This window comes from Scomber japonicus, chromosome 20, assembly GCF_027409825.1.
Source record: "Scomber japonicus isolate fScoJap1 chromosome 20, fScoJap1.pri, whole genome shotgun sequence".
NCBI classification, from domain to species: Eukaryota; Metazoa; Chordata; class Actinopteri; order Scombriformes; family Scombridae; genus Scomber; species Scomber japonicus.
This window is the reverse complement of record NC_070597.1, coordinates 4,361,569-4,373,822: the sequence shown is the minus strand read 5'-3', so window position 1 is coordinate 4,373,822 and position 12,254 is coordinate 4,361,569. Positions and strand designations below refer to the sequence as shown.

General features: G+C 37.3%; 2 protein-coding genes across 2 annotated transcripts in view; one reads left to right on the top strand and one right to left on the bottom strand.

Moving 5' to 3' along the window:
• The window catches only part of LOC128381463 (peroxiredoxin-like 2A), a 223,662-nt gene that overhangs the window by 76,278 nt on the left and 135,130 nt on the right, over window positions 1-12,254 (top strand). The gene's annotated exons all lie outside the window — the stretch shown is intronic.
• LOC128381860 (testis-expressed protein 47) overlaps window positions 7,872-12,254 on the bottom strand; it is a gene marked incomplete at its 5' end in the record, with an annotated part of 5,716 nt that continues 1,333 nt past the window's right edge. The window contains 6 exons of the mRNA XM_053341884.1: window positions 7,872-7,909; window positions 7,993-8,140; window positions 9,309-9,428; window positions 10,275-10,353; window positions 11,283-11,350; window positions 11,436-11,539. Of these exons, the coding sequence (XP_053197859.1) occupies window positions 7,872-7,909; window positions 7,993-8,140; window positions 9,309-9,428; window positions 10,275-10,353; window positions 11,283-11,350; window positions 11,436-11,539 (557 nt within the window). The remainder of the gene's footprint in view (window positions 7,910-7,992; window positions 8,141-9,308; window positions 9,429-10,274; window positions 10,354-11,282; window positions 11,351-11,435; window positions 11,540-12,254) is intronic.

The window sequence follows — 12,254 nt, the reverse complement described above, 5'->3', positions numbered from 1 at the left end:
GTCCTTCCTCCCTTTTTTTCCTTCTGTCCTTCCTTCCATCTGTCCTTCCTCCCTTTCTTCCTTCCATCTGTCCTTCCTACTTCCTTTTATCCTTTCTTTCTTCCTTCCATCTGTCCTTCCTCCCATCTGTCCTTCCTCCCTTTTTTCCTTCTGTCTTTCCTTCCATCTGTCCTTCCTACTTCCTTTTATCCTTTCTTTGTTCCTTCCTTCCTTCCATCTGTCTGTCCTCCCTTTCTTCCTTCTGTCCTTCCTCCCATCTCTCCTTCCTACCTTTCTTCCCTCCTTCCATCTGTCTGTCCTCCCTTTCTTCCTTCTGTCCTTCCTTCCATTTGTCCTTCTCCCCTTTCTTCCTTCTGTCCTTCCTTCCATCTGTCCTTCCTACTTCCTTTTATCCTTTCTTTGTTCCTTCCTTCCTTCCATCTGTCTGTCCTCCCTTTCTTCCTTCTGTCCTTCCTCCCATCTCTCCTTCCTACCTTTCTTCCCTCCTTCCATCTGTCTGTCCTCCCTTTCTTCCTTCTGTCCTTCCTTCCATTTGTCCTTCTCCCCTTTCTTCCTTCTGTCCTTCCTTCCATCTGTCCTTCCTACTTCCTTTTATCCTTTCTTTGTTCCTTCCTCCCTTTTTTCCTTCTGTCCTTCCTTCCATCTGTCCTTCTGTCCTTCCTTCCATCTGTCCTTCCTACTTCCTTTTATCCTTTCTTTGTTCCTTCCTTCCTTTCTTCCTTCCATCTGTCTGTCCTCCCTTTCTTCCTTCTGTCCTTCCTCCCATCTCTCCTTCCTACCTTTCTTCCCTCCTTCCTTTTGCCTCTCTTTCCTTCCTTCCCTTCTTATTTCCTTCCTTCCTTCCTTTCTTCCCTCCATATTTTTAATGATCCGGCCCACATGAGACCAAATTGGTCTGTATGTGGCCCTTGAATGAAAATGAGTTTGACTCCTCTGTGCTAGATGCTACTAAACTCTACACACTGCACCTTTAAATTAAAACTAGTGTTTCATGTATTTAATTAATTGAATATTTGTGGTGGCACACTCCTGTCCTTAAGGTATAAAGACATCGTATCATATCATATATAACAATCTGAACAACAGTCTCGAAGCACTGCCAGAAAGAAGATGCAACTGCTGAAAAACCGTGTGCACCTTTTTCCTGTCGGTGCCGACTCTTTGATCTTTATTAAAAGGAATCAGAGGCGAGAGCAAAAAGACGTGTGTTTATTTTAGATGAGAGTATTTATACAGTACAGATATTCTGATATATTTCTGAATACTTTTTACTAGGTCTAAAAAAAAAAGAGTTATGTGATTGTTAACACTACACATGAATCTCATCTGCTGTCATTTTAAAAGATGGGATCAGACTTTTTTTTTTTGCTGTCACATTTAAAAAAAAACAAAAAAACCTTTTCACACTTGAAGATTTGAGGTTGAGGTTAAACTGGAGCGTTTGTTATATTTGCCTTGCGGTGGGTTGAGTGGTGACTTATCCACAGATTTATAACTTTTTTCTTTTTCTCTTTATTCTCTTTTTTTTTTCGTCCTGAGATCGTCATCAGTTCATCACCGTCACTGTGCTGCTCCGCCTTCCTCTCCTCCGTTCAAGTGCGATATTATTCACAGGACTTTTGTAAATATTAAAGCTTCTGTACATAAATGTTCTGTATATACCGACAGGGGAGAAATTTAAATATATATATATATATAAAAATATAGATATATATATAAACTATATAAATGATGAAGAACATTATAACATTATAGTGTACATATAATATTATAATGTTGCTGGTTTTAGCACAATATCGCCAGTTTCACACCCAATAACATCCAGTAGACGTCGCACAGTTAAAGTTAAAGCAGCTCTAAAGGCTCCAGGTTCAAGCTAGTTTATAGATTTTCAAAATAAAAGCAGCTGATAGTGCTTTGAGTTGCAGAGTTCATCACTTCTTCACAGTTAACCTCTTGAACCCTGATTTTAGCTTCATGGTTTATAACCCTCCTGTTGTCCTCGAGTCAAGGAAGGAAGGGAGGGGAGGAGGAAGGGAGGGTAGGAGGGAGGGAGGGAGGGAGGAAGGGAAGGAGGGAGGAAGGAAGGAAGAAAGGGAGGACAGAAGGAGAGAAGAAAGGGAGGACGGAGAAAATTAGGAAAGAAGGAAGGAAAGGAGGAGGAAGAAAGGGAGGACAGAAGGAAGGAAGAAAGGGAGGACAGAAGGAAAGAAGGAGAGAAGAAAGGGAGGACGGAGGAAATTAGGAAAGAAGGAAGGAAAGGAGGAAGGAAGGAAGAAAGGGAGGACAGAAGGAAGGAAGGAAGAAAGGAAGGACAGAAGGAAGAAAGGGAGGAAAGAAAGAAGGAAGAAAGGGAGGACAGAAGGAAGGAAGAAAGGGAGGAAAGAAAGAAGGAAAGAAGAAAGGGAGGAAAGAAAGAAGGAAGGAAGAAAGGGAGGAAAGAAGGAAGAAAGGGAGGACAGAAGGAAGGAAGGAAGAAAGGGAGGAAAGAAAGAAGGAAGGAAGAAAGGGAGGAAAGAAGGAAGAAAGGGAGGACAGAAGGAAGGAAGGAAGGAAGGGAGGAAAGCAGGAAGGAAGAAAGGGAGGAAAGAAAGAAGGAAGAAAGGGAGGACAGAAGGAAAGAAGAAAGGGAGGACAGAAGGAAGGAAGAAAGGGAGGAAAGAAGGAAGAAAGGGAGGACAGAAGGAAGGAAGAAAGGGAGGAAAGAAGGAAGGAAGAAAGGGAGGACAGAAGGAAGGAAGGAAGAAAGGGAGGAAAGAAAGAAGGAAGAAAGGGAGGACAGAAGGAAGGAAGAAAGGGAGGAAAGAAAGAAGGAAGGAAGGAAGAAAGGGAGGAAAGAAAGAACAGTCAAAACAGACGGGGTCACTTTGACCCGGGAGGACGACAGGAAGGTTAAATAAATAAATTTAAAAAAAAGAGGACAACAGCTTTTAAATAATATTACATTTTTATTACAACGCTTGTTATAATTAGTCCATTCCGCCATATTTTACATTTTTCTGACTGTTTAGAGTTTCAAAATAGTTTTCAGTGTGTTTGCAAGTTGCACAATCTATTTTCATGCTTTTATTTTGAAACAGCCTGCAGTTCAATTCAATCACAGGGTCGGCAGGGTTTAAGAGGTTAAGAGAGACTCTGCAGGAAAGGAAACTGCAGCGAAAAAGAAAAGTAATGACAAAAAAAAAGTAATATAATATAAGCCCCGCCGCCCCCCCACTGATAGATATAAGATAGATTAAGTCATTTTTAAAATTAGAGCATGCAAGAACTTTCTTCACCAGCAGAAAAACTACAAAATAAAATAAAAGAAATTGGACGTTTGCTACGATTTTTGGGGGGCTGCACAAAATATTTTATTACTGATTAATCTGCCAGTTAATCATAGTAAGAGTATAAAATGTTAGAAAATAGGCAAAAGTGATTTAATTAATAGAGTTTACTATCAGATGGAAATAAGGAAATATTTGGCTTTTCTTTTTAAAACATCGATCAGTTGAAACCAGAAATATTTACAGTTTTTAATACGTAAAGAAGAAGAAGTTCGTCCTGACAAAATAAAACAACTTTTTTTTAATTTAATTTAATTTTTTATTATTATTAAATGAAGTTATGGTTGCAGTTTGGCTGTGCTGAGGTGAATGGTCTGTCCTGTCTTTGTCTGGATTTCTGTGTTACAATGTGCTGCTCTTCATTTTATACTTAAAAAAAAAATTAAAAAATAAAAGGGGGGGGGTTCAGATTAAGGCTTGTACATACTTTAACAGTGTTCATCAGTCAATAAAACAACTTTAACAATAATAATAACTATAATAATGATCCTGTCGAGCAGAGACAGCGACAGCCAGCGAGAGATTTCCAGTTTCCAGTATTACAGCTTTTTTTTTTTTTTTGCAAGCATGAGCACTAAAAATACAAAAAGGCCTTTTTTGACTTTTATTTTGAAATTTTTTTTTTTTTTTTTTTTTTACATGAATAGGTGGAATGTACCGGTGATAGACGATGTTCACCTCATAGGTCGTGACGCGGGGAAAGGTTTTGTGTGTATCGTGGACATAGTTTAAAAAGTGAAAAGAAGAGGGTGAAGGGATATTTAATAAAAAGATGTGTTATGGTTAATGGTTGGGGGGGGGGGGGGGGTTTAAATTCAACATTGTCCTGTGTGAAACTCAGCAGCATGCTTTTTTAAAACCATGCCTATGAAATATGTCTCATCTTTGGTCCTATATAAATGTGCTTGTATTTATTTTTTATAAGTGAATAAGTCGACTTTTGCAAGAGAAGAATAATTACTCAGTGCTGCCCCTTTTTTTTTTTTTTTTTTTTAAAGTCAAACTCATGATTTTCTTTGTTTTTCCACTTTTCTGTGTTATATTAATTTTGTGCATTCCACCTTTAATTTTTTTTTTTTTTTTTTTTTTTTAATTAATAGCAAATAAGAAAAGCACATCAGACTCAAAAACCAAAATGACTTCAGCTTAACTTCAGTGATGGAAAAGAAAGATAAAAAAGACAGATTTCTGCACTTTTTAGAGGAATAAAATCTGACTTTTAATTCAAATTATAAATATTTCCTGTCAGCAAGTTAAAAAAAAAAGAAAAAAACTACAAAAAAAAAAAAGAGAAACATGCATACAGGTTAGTTTTTTTTACCCGTACAGTAGATTACACTGTGGTGCATGCAGCCGTTTGCATCTTAAATCATCTTTTTATTTTATTTTATTTTATTTTTTTGAGTTCCAAGTAAAAAGGGGGCCAAAATAAAATAAAAAGGGAACAAATAAAGTGATGGAGGAATCTTTCTGTTAGTTTTTTAAAGGTTGAGAAGTTGTTTGTGTCGAGCTGTTAGTGTGACCGCTGTGTTGGGACTCTTTTAAAAAACGTTTTGGAGTGAAAGAGCAAAAAGCCTTTTCTTGGACATCGATCTCCCGTCACCACGTGGAACACAGTGTAAGATTTAAAAAAGAAAATATATATATATATTAAAAAAAAAAAAAATCCTCATCCGAATGTCAAAACTATTAAAAATGTTTTTTTTTATATTACCTGGACTTCTGTGTTTTTGTTAAGATAATGATAAATGGGGCAATGATGCGATTTAACACAGTGTCCATTGGTGTAACCGGTATGTTTTCATAAAAAGGAAGGGAGGAGGGAGGAAGGAAAGGAGGGAGGAAGGAAGAAGGGAAGGAAGGAAGGAAGAAGGGAAGGAAGGGAGGAAGGAAAGGAGGGAAGAAGGAGGGAGGAAGAAGGGAGGAAGGAAAGGAGGGTGGAAGGAAGGAAGAAAGGAGGGTGGAAGGAAGGAAGGAAGGAAGGAAGAAGGAAAGGAAGGAAGGGAGGAAGGAAGAAGGGAAGGAAGGGAGGAAGGAAGGAGGGAGGAAGGAAAGAGGGAGAAGGGAAGGAAGGGAGGAAGCAAAAGGATGGAGGAAGAAGGGAAGGAAGGGAGGAAGGTAAGGAGGGAGGAAGAAGGGAAGGAAGGAAGGAAGAAGGGAAGGAAGGAAGGAAGAAGGGAAGAAAGGGAGGAAGGAAAGGAGGGAGGAGGGAGGAAGGAAAGGAGTGAAGGACAGAAAGAAGGAAGAAATGAAAGGAAGGAAAGAAGGATGGAGGAAGGAAAGGAGGGTGGTAGGAAGAAGGGAAGGGAGGGAGGAAAGGAAAGAAAGAAGGGAGGATCTGAAGGTCAAAAAATGTTTTTTATATTAATTGGATTCTCTGTGTTTTTGTTATGATAATCATTAATGGATCAAATGATGCGATTCAGCACAGTGTCATTTGGTGTAACTATAGTATTTTTTCATAAAAATCTGATTAAATACAAGAAATAATGTGAACTAAAATGTGGAATAAATATAATCCACTTTTTGAATACAACACTATGTTTTTTTTAACTAATTTTACATCATTTGTCACAAATAATTTTCAAAATAAAAGCAGTTTTTAGGATATATCCTGCTAAATATTGACTAAACGCTTTAAAATTTAAATGTAGAAATACTCCAAATATTTTTCTTTTCATTTGATGTTTTTAAATATGAAGTCATTATTAGTATAAGTCCACTTAAATACACTGTAGGTGGATAAAATATTTAATATTTATCATTATTTTGTGGTTACACCATTTGACATTTTCAGGAGCATTCAGTCTTTTGGTAAAAAAAATGGTGCAAATGTCATTTTAAATGTTCAATTTTAAGTTATGATTTTAATATAGTGTCTTAAAACATGACTCATAATGAGACATGTGTTTAAATGAAGGAGGCGCTATCTCATTAAAACAACAGAACTTCTTATTATGACAGAAAATTGTCAATTATTTTGCTAATTGATTGTTTTGAGTCACTTTTTAAGAGAAAATACCAAAATTGAAGCTTAAAATTGAACATTATTCTGTTAATTTCATCTTTACAGCAGGAAACTGAATATTTTGTGGTTGCTGACTGTTGTTCGGGAACATTTACAAATATTTATCATTCTTTTTTGGTTACACCATTTGACATTTTCAGGAGCATTCAGTCTTTAAATGTACATTTTAACAAACCTGATGCTGCTTTTAAAACTATTTTTTAACATATTATTGAATTGCTCATCTTGCCAACCCTTATTTATCACTGACCCAAATATTCAGAAAGAGGGGGAATAAAAAGAAGGAGGGATACACAGAAAGATGCTGCAGTGTATTAAATGTTGGTATTAAACTGTCTGCTTGGTGATTTCTCACTAGGAGGAAGCCTTCAGTCACATCCGAGGCAGATTAGTGAAGGCCGAACAAATCCTGCAGAAGAATAAAACATCCAATTACATCTCTGGATTGCAAAGTAAATCAAAAATGTAAGAGAGGATGGCAGTGATGGTGCAAAAAAGAAGGTCGTGGTGAGTTTATACTGATAAACATTACTATCATTACACCTGTTACAATAATTATAGACTTATCATACAATACACGGACATGACCTCGGCCATTTTTACTGATCTCGATATTTCCCATTGTGTTGAGAGGTGAGTAAGGACTGTTTGGTTGAGAGAGAGAGATAGAGGGAGAGGGAGAGAGAGTGACAGAGAGTGAGAGAGGGATATGAGTTAGAGATGTTTAATCTAGAGCAGACATGTCCGAACTATTCCATAAAGGTTCATAATGTGGCTGCAGGTTTTCAATCAAAGCCAAGCAGCAGCACACTAGGCTCCACTTATTTAATCAGCTCAACCTTCAAACAGCTGATTGGAACCAGGTGGGGAGTTCTGGTCCTCTGAAATGAGGCCAACCAGGAAGTAACTTAGAACTGCATTCTATCAAAAGGCCACCAGGGGGCGACCGTCTCTATACAAGTCAATGGAGAATTCACCAACTTCTCACTTGATTTCTAACCTCAGTAAACGTTTTCAAAATGTGTTTATGGTCTCAATCGCTAGTTTAAAGCCTTCTTCAATGCAGTATGATGTTCATTTGGGACATTTTGGCCTCCCTGATTTTATATGTGACGATAAAGCAGGGTATGCATTAGGGCGTGGCTACGTCCTGATTGACAGGTTGATTGACCAATGTCCCGGAGATCCAGCCCTCGTAACCATAGCAACCTCCCCGCTCCGCCCATGGCCCTGCCTCATGCCCATATAAGTAGAATCCGTGTTTTTAATTTTCCCAGCATGCACCTGAAATTTTCAAGATGGCGCTGCCTAGATTACAAACTATTGGCTTCCGAGCAGCAGTCCACAAACCAATGGGTGACGTCATGGATGTTACGTCCATTTCTTTTATACAGTCTGTGGGTGGAATAAAAAGCCTGCAGACACACACACAGAGGTCCTTTATGGAATAGTGTGAACAAGCCTGCTGCAGATTAAACATGCATGATGGTAAGGACTTACCTTTAATTTGAAAGTTAAACAGTGGTGAGAGAGCTGCTTCGAATGACTTGTCCTTATCATCAGGAAACACAACATGAGTTAAATATGTCTTATAAACGCAGATAATGACATCATTCAATTAAATGTGCCTCTTACCAAAGTCCATGCTGACGTTTAGGGGCGAGTCGTAGGCCTGCAGGTATTGTTCGGGACTCTGAAGCTTCTCTTTATCCAGAAGCTGGTTGAGGATTTCCTGAGAGACGATCAGCTCCGGAGTTTCATCCAGAACGGATCCAGGAAGAGCCTGAGAGAGAGAAAAGAGGTGAGAGCTGTGTATAAATTTGCTTGTCCATGTGGTTTAGTTTAAATTTAAAGGGTTAAAATGTGAAAATAAACGTATGAATAACTTGCACACATTCTTTTTTTGTGGACCCAGCATCAAATTTCTGCTTTTAATCCATTTTGAGAGAATATAGTAGAGGATTATGGTAAAAATGTCTAAGTGGTGTAACCATAAAAACTTTGTACCAAATAATTGAACTTGCTTAAAAACAGTAAATAGTCAATAAAACAGCATATCAACTAGTTTGGCATGATCTTACATTATAACTTTTATATTAAATAAATCTAATGGAATACTATTGTTCTAAATATTACATTTAATCTGGGTAACCATGGAGACCAGGAAACATTTACAGTCATTATTAGTATAAGTCCACTTAAATACACTGTAGGTGATAAAATGTTTAATATTTATCATTCTTTTGTGGTTACTTCTTTCTCGTCTTTCTTTCTTTCTTTCTTTCTTTCACCTTTTATTTACCCCTTCCTCCTTTTTCTTTCTTTCCTCCTTTGTCCTTCTCTCTCTTGCTCTCTCTCTTTCTTTCTTTTCTTTCTTTCTTTCTTTCCTCCTTTCTTTCCCCTTTTTCGTTCTTTTTCTTTCTTTCCTCCTTTCTTCCTCCTTCCTTCCGTTCTTTCTTTCTTTCTTTCTTTCCTCATTTTTCCTTCTCTCTCTCACTCTCTCTCTTTCTCTCCTCCTTTCTTTCTTTCTTTCCCCTTTTTTGTTCTTTTTTCTTTCTTTCCTCCTTTCTTCCTCCTTTTATTTCCTCCTTCCTTTCTTTCTTTCTGTCCTTCTTTCTCCTTTTTCTTTCTTTCCTCCTTTTTCCTTCTCTCTCTCTGTCTCTCTCCCTCCCCCCCCTCTCTCTCTCTCTCTCTTTCTATTTCTCTTTCTATGGGGATAAAATATTTAATATTTATCATTATTTTGTGGTTACACCATTTGACATGTTCAGGAGCATTCAGTCTTACTTTTGGTTAAAAAATGGTGTAAATGTCATTTAAATGATATAAAACCAACAAAAATATTAAATGTACATTTTAACAAACCTGATGCTGCTTATATATTTTTGTATCGCTCATCTTGCCGACCCTTAGCCATCACCGACCCATTAAATAAATACTAGTGATCAGACCTTCGATGTTTCCAGCTGCTCGCTCAGGTTCTGCAGCGCTGACAGGACGCAGCAGACTAAACTCTCTGTGCTCCCCTCCTCATCCTTCATCTCTCCGTCCAGCTGATCTGCATTCAGCACCTTCAGGCACAAACATTAATAACACATGATGGGTGACGTACTGAAATGGTTTGATGAGTATAATCATTTTATTTGTGCAGAACCTTTCACAATAAAAGCAGCTCAAAGTGATTTAAGTCCGTCTCTTAGTTAAACACACAGACTGTATAAAAGAAATGGACGTAACATCCGTGACGTCACCCATTGGTTTGTGGACTGCTGCTCGGAAGCCAATAGTTTCTAATCTAGGCAGCGCCATCTTGAAAACTTCAGGTGCATGCTGGGAAAAATAAAAACACGGATTCTACTTATATGGGCATGAGGCGGGGTCATGGGCGGAGCGGGGAGGTTGCTATGGTAGCGAGGGCTGGATCTCGAGGACATTGGTCAATCAACCTGTCAATCAGGACGTAGCCACGCCCTAATGCATACCCTGCTTTATCGTCACATATAAAATCAGGGAGGCCAAAATGTCCCAAATGAACATCATACTGCATTGAAGAAGGCTTTAAACTAGCGATTGAGACCATAAACACATTTTGAAAACGTTTACTGAGGTTAGAAATCAAGTGAGAAGTTGGTGAATTCTCCATTGACTTGTATAGAGACGGTCGCCCCCTGGTGGCCTTTTGATAGAATGCAGCTCTAAGTTACTTCCTGGTTGGCCTCATATCAGAGGACCTGAACTCCCCACCTGGTTAAAACACCAGCAGAGCTCCACAGACGTTAAAAGAAAAGGATCACTGCTGCTGGAAACAACACCTTACTGAAAAAAAATAAAAGCCCTTTGAGCTGCCAGGCGGATATGTTTGCCTCCATACTAATGCAACTTCAAAGATGGAGGAGTAAAGAAAGTACAAAGCAAACCTTGTAGCTCCACTGCTGGAACAGTCTGCTTTCAGGGTCGTTGGCCATGAACACAACCTTGGGTGCTTCCAGCAAAACACTGAAAGAGAAAGTAAAAATAATCAGTGTGGTTTTTATATTCTGTGTAATATGATGACTCAGGACAAATATAATACTTTAAAGAAGGAAATGAATAAATAAACTAATGAGAAAGCAGATAGATATTCAGTTTAATTAATCAGCAGCAGTCAAAAGTAATTACCTTTTATAATTAGGAAGAGTTGGAGCTATTTATTATTCTTGTTAAATTAATAATTAAATGTTAAATTATGTATTTTTTTTTGTTGCTGTTTGTTTTAAAGAATTTAGCTTTAGATTTCAGTTAATGTGAGTGCTGGTTAATGCTTTTATTTTGAAGGTACTAGACAGCTGGGAGCACAGAGGTTTAGAGTTTATTTCTACAGGTAGAAGGGCATACTTTTTTTATTTTGACCAGGGTAAGAGAGATGCTATTGTTCTTTGTTTACTTACACAATAGTAAAATAAACCAAAGAAACATCAAGCTTCCCTAGACATTGCACTTTTTCCACGTGTAAGATTAATTCCTGAGGTGCTCCAGTGGCCTTTTGATCTGAAGTTTATTTATTTATTTATTTTTATTAATTATTTTCTTCAAGTTGAGGACAAATCGCCACTAGAGGAAGTATCCATAGGGACATTTTTTTAGGGAGATTTTAAGATTCTACATACAAATGATCTGTATGGGCATTCGTCTTTTTTTATGGTTTGTTTGGAATATTTTTTAACTGGTAAACTTTCTGTCCCATGATTTGTTGCTGTATCATCACAATTCATACGTAAACAAAGGTAGTTAAATTACTAAAGCACAAAATTGTTAAAAGAACATTTTTTTATAGATATAACCTCTTAACTTTGCTCCAGAATGATGCATCTGACTTAAAAATGTACAAAATCTAGTTTTAAATATATGTGGAAACACTGATATAAGCTGATATTCTTCATCATTACCCGTCTGACTGTCGTCGCTGCATCTCTGTAAGATCTTTTAAAACTGCAACCAGAACTTCCCTGGATGACTAGAAGAGAGACACACAGAGAAATAAAATATCTGTTAATAGAAGATTTAACACTTTATATTCCCACATATCTGTTTTCACTTACTTCCACGACATGAAGCAGGCAGGACGGATAGATGAGCAGCAGACCCGTCATCTGATCCCATTTATACTGTTTGCTCAGCTTCAGGTTGAGTTTCTCATAATGAGCTGAAAGGAGACAAATAACAGGACAGTTTAAATGTAAAGGGTTAAAAAGTGAAAATAAACGTATGAATAACTTGCACACATCCTTTTTTTGTGGACCCAGCATCAAATTTCTGCTTTTAATCCATTTAGAGAGAATATATTAGAGGATTATGGTAAAAATGTCTAAGTGGTGTAACCATAAAAACTTTGTACCAAATAATTCAACGTTGCTTAAAAACAGTAAATAGTCAATAAAACAGCATATCAACTAGTTTGGCATGATCTTACATTATAACTTTTATATTAAATAAAGCTAATGGAATACTATTGTTCTAAATATTACATTTAATCTGGGTAACCATGGAGATCAGGACACAGGCTTTCTTTCGTCCTTCCTTCTTTATTTCTTTTTCTGTCTTTCTGTCTTTCTCTTCTTCCTCCGTTCTCTCTCTCCTCTTTCTTCTTTCTTCCTTTGTTCCTCCTTTCTCTCTTTCTCTTCTTCCTCCTTTTTCTGTCTTTATTTCTTTCTTACATTCTTTCTCTCTTCTTCCTGATTTTCTTTCTTCTTTGTTTCTTTCCTTCTTTCTTTCTCCTCTTTCTCTTCTTCTTTCTTCCTTTGTTCCTTCTTTCTCTCTTTCTGTTCTTCCACCCTTTTCTTTGTTTCTTTCATTCTTTTGTGGTTACACCATTTGACATTTTCAGGAGCATTCAGTCTTACTTTTGATTTTAAAAATGG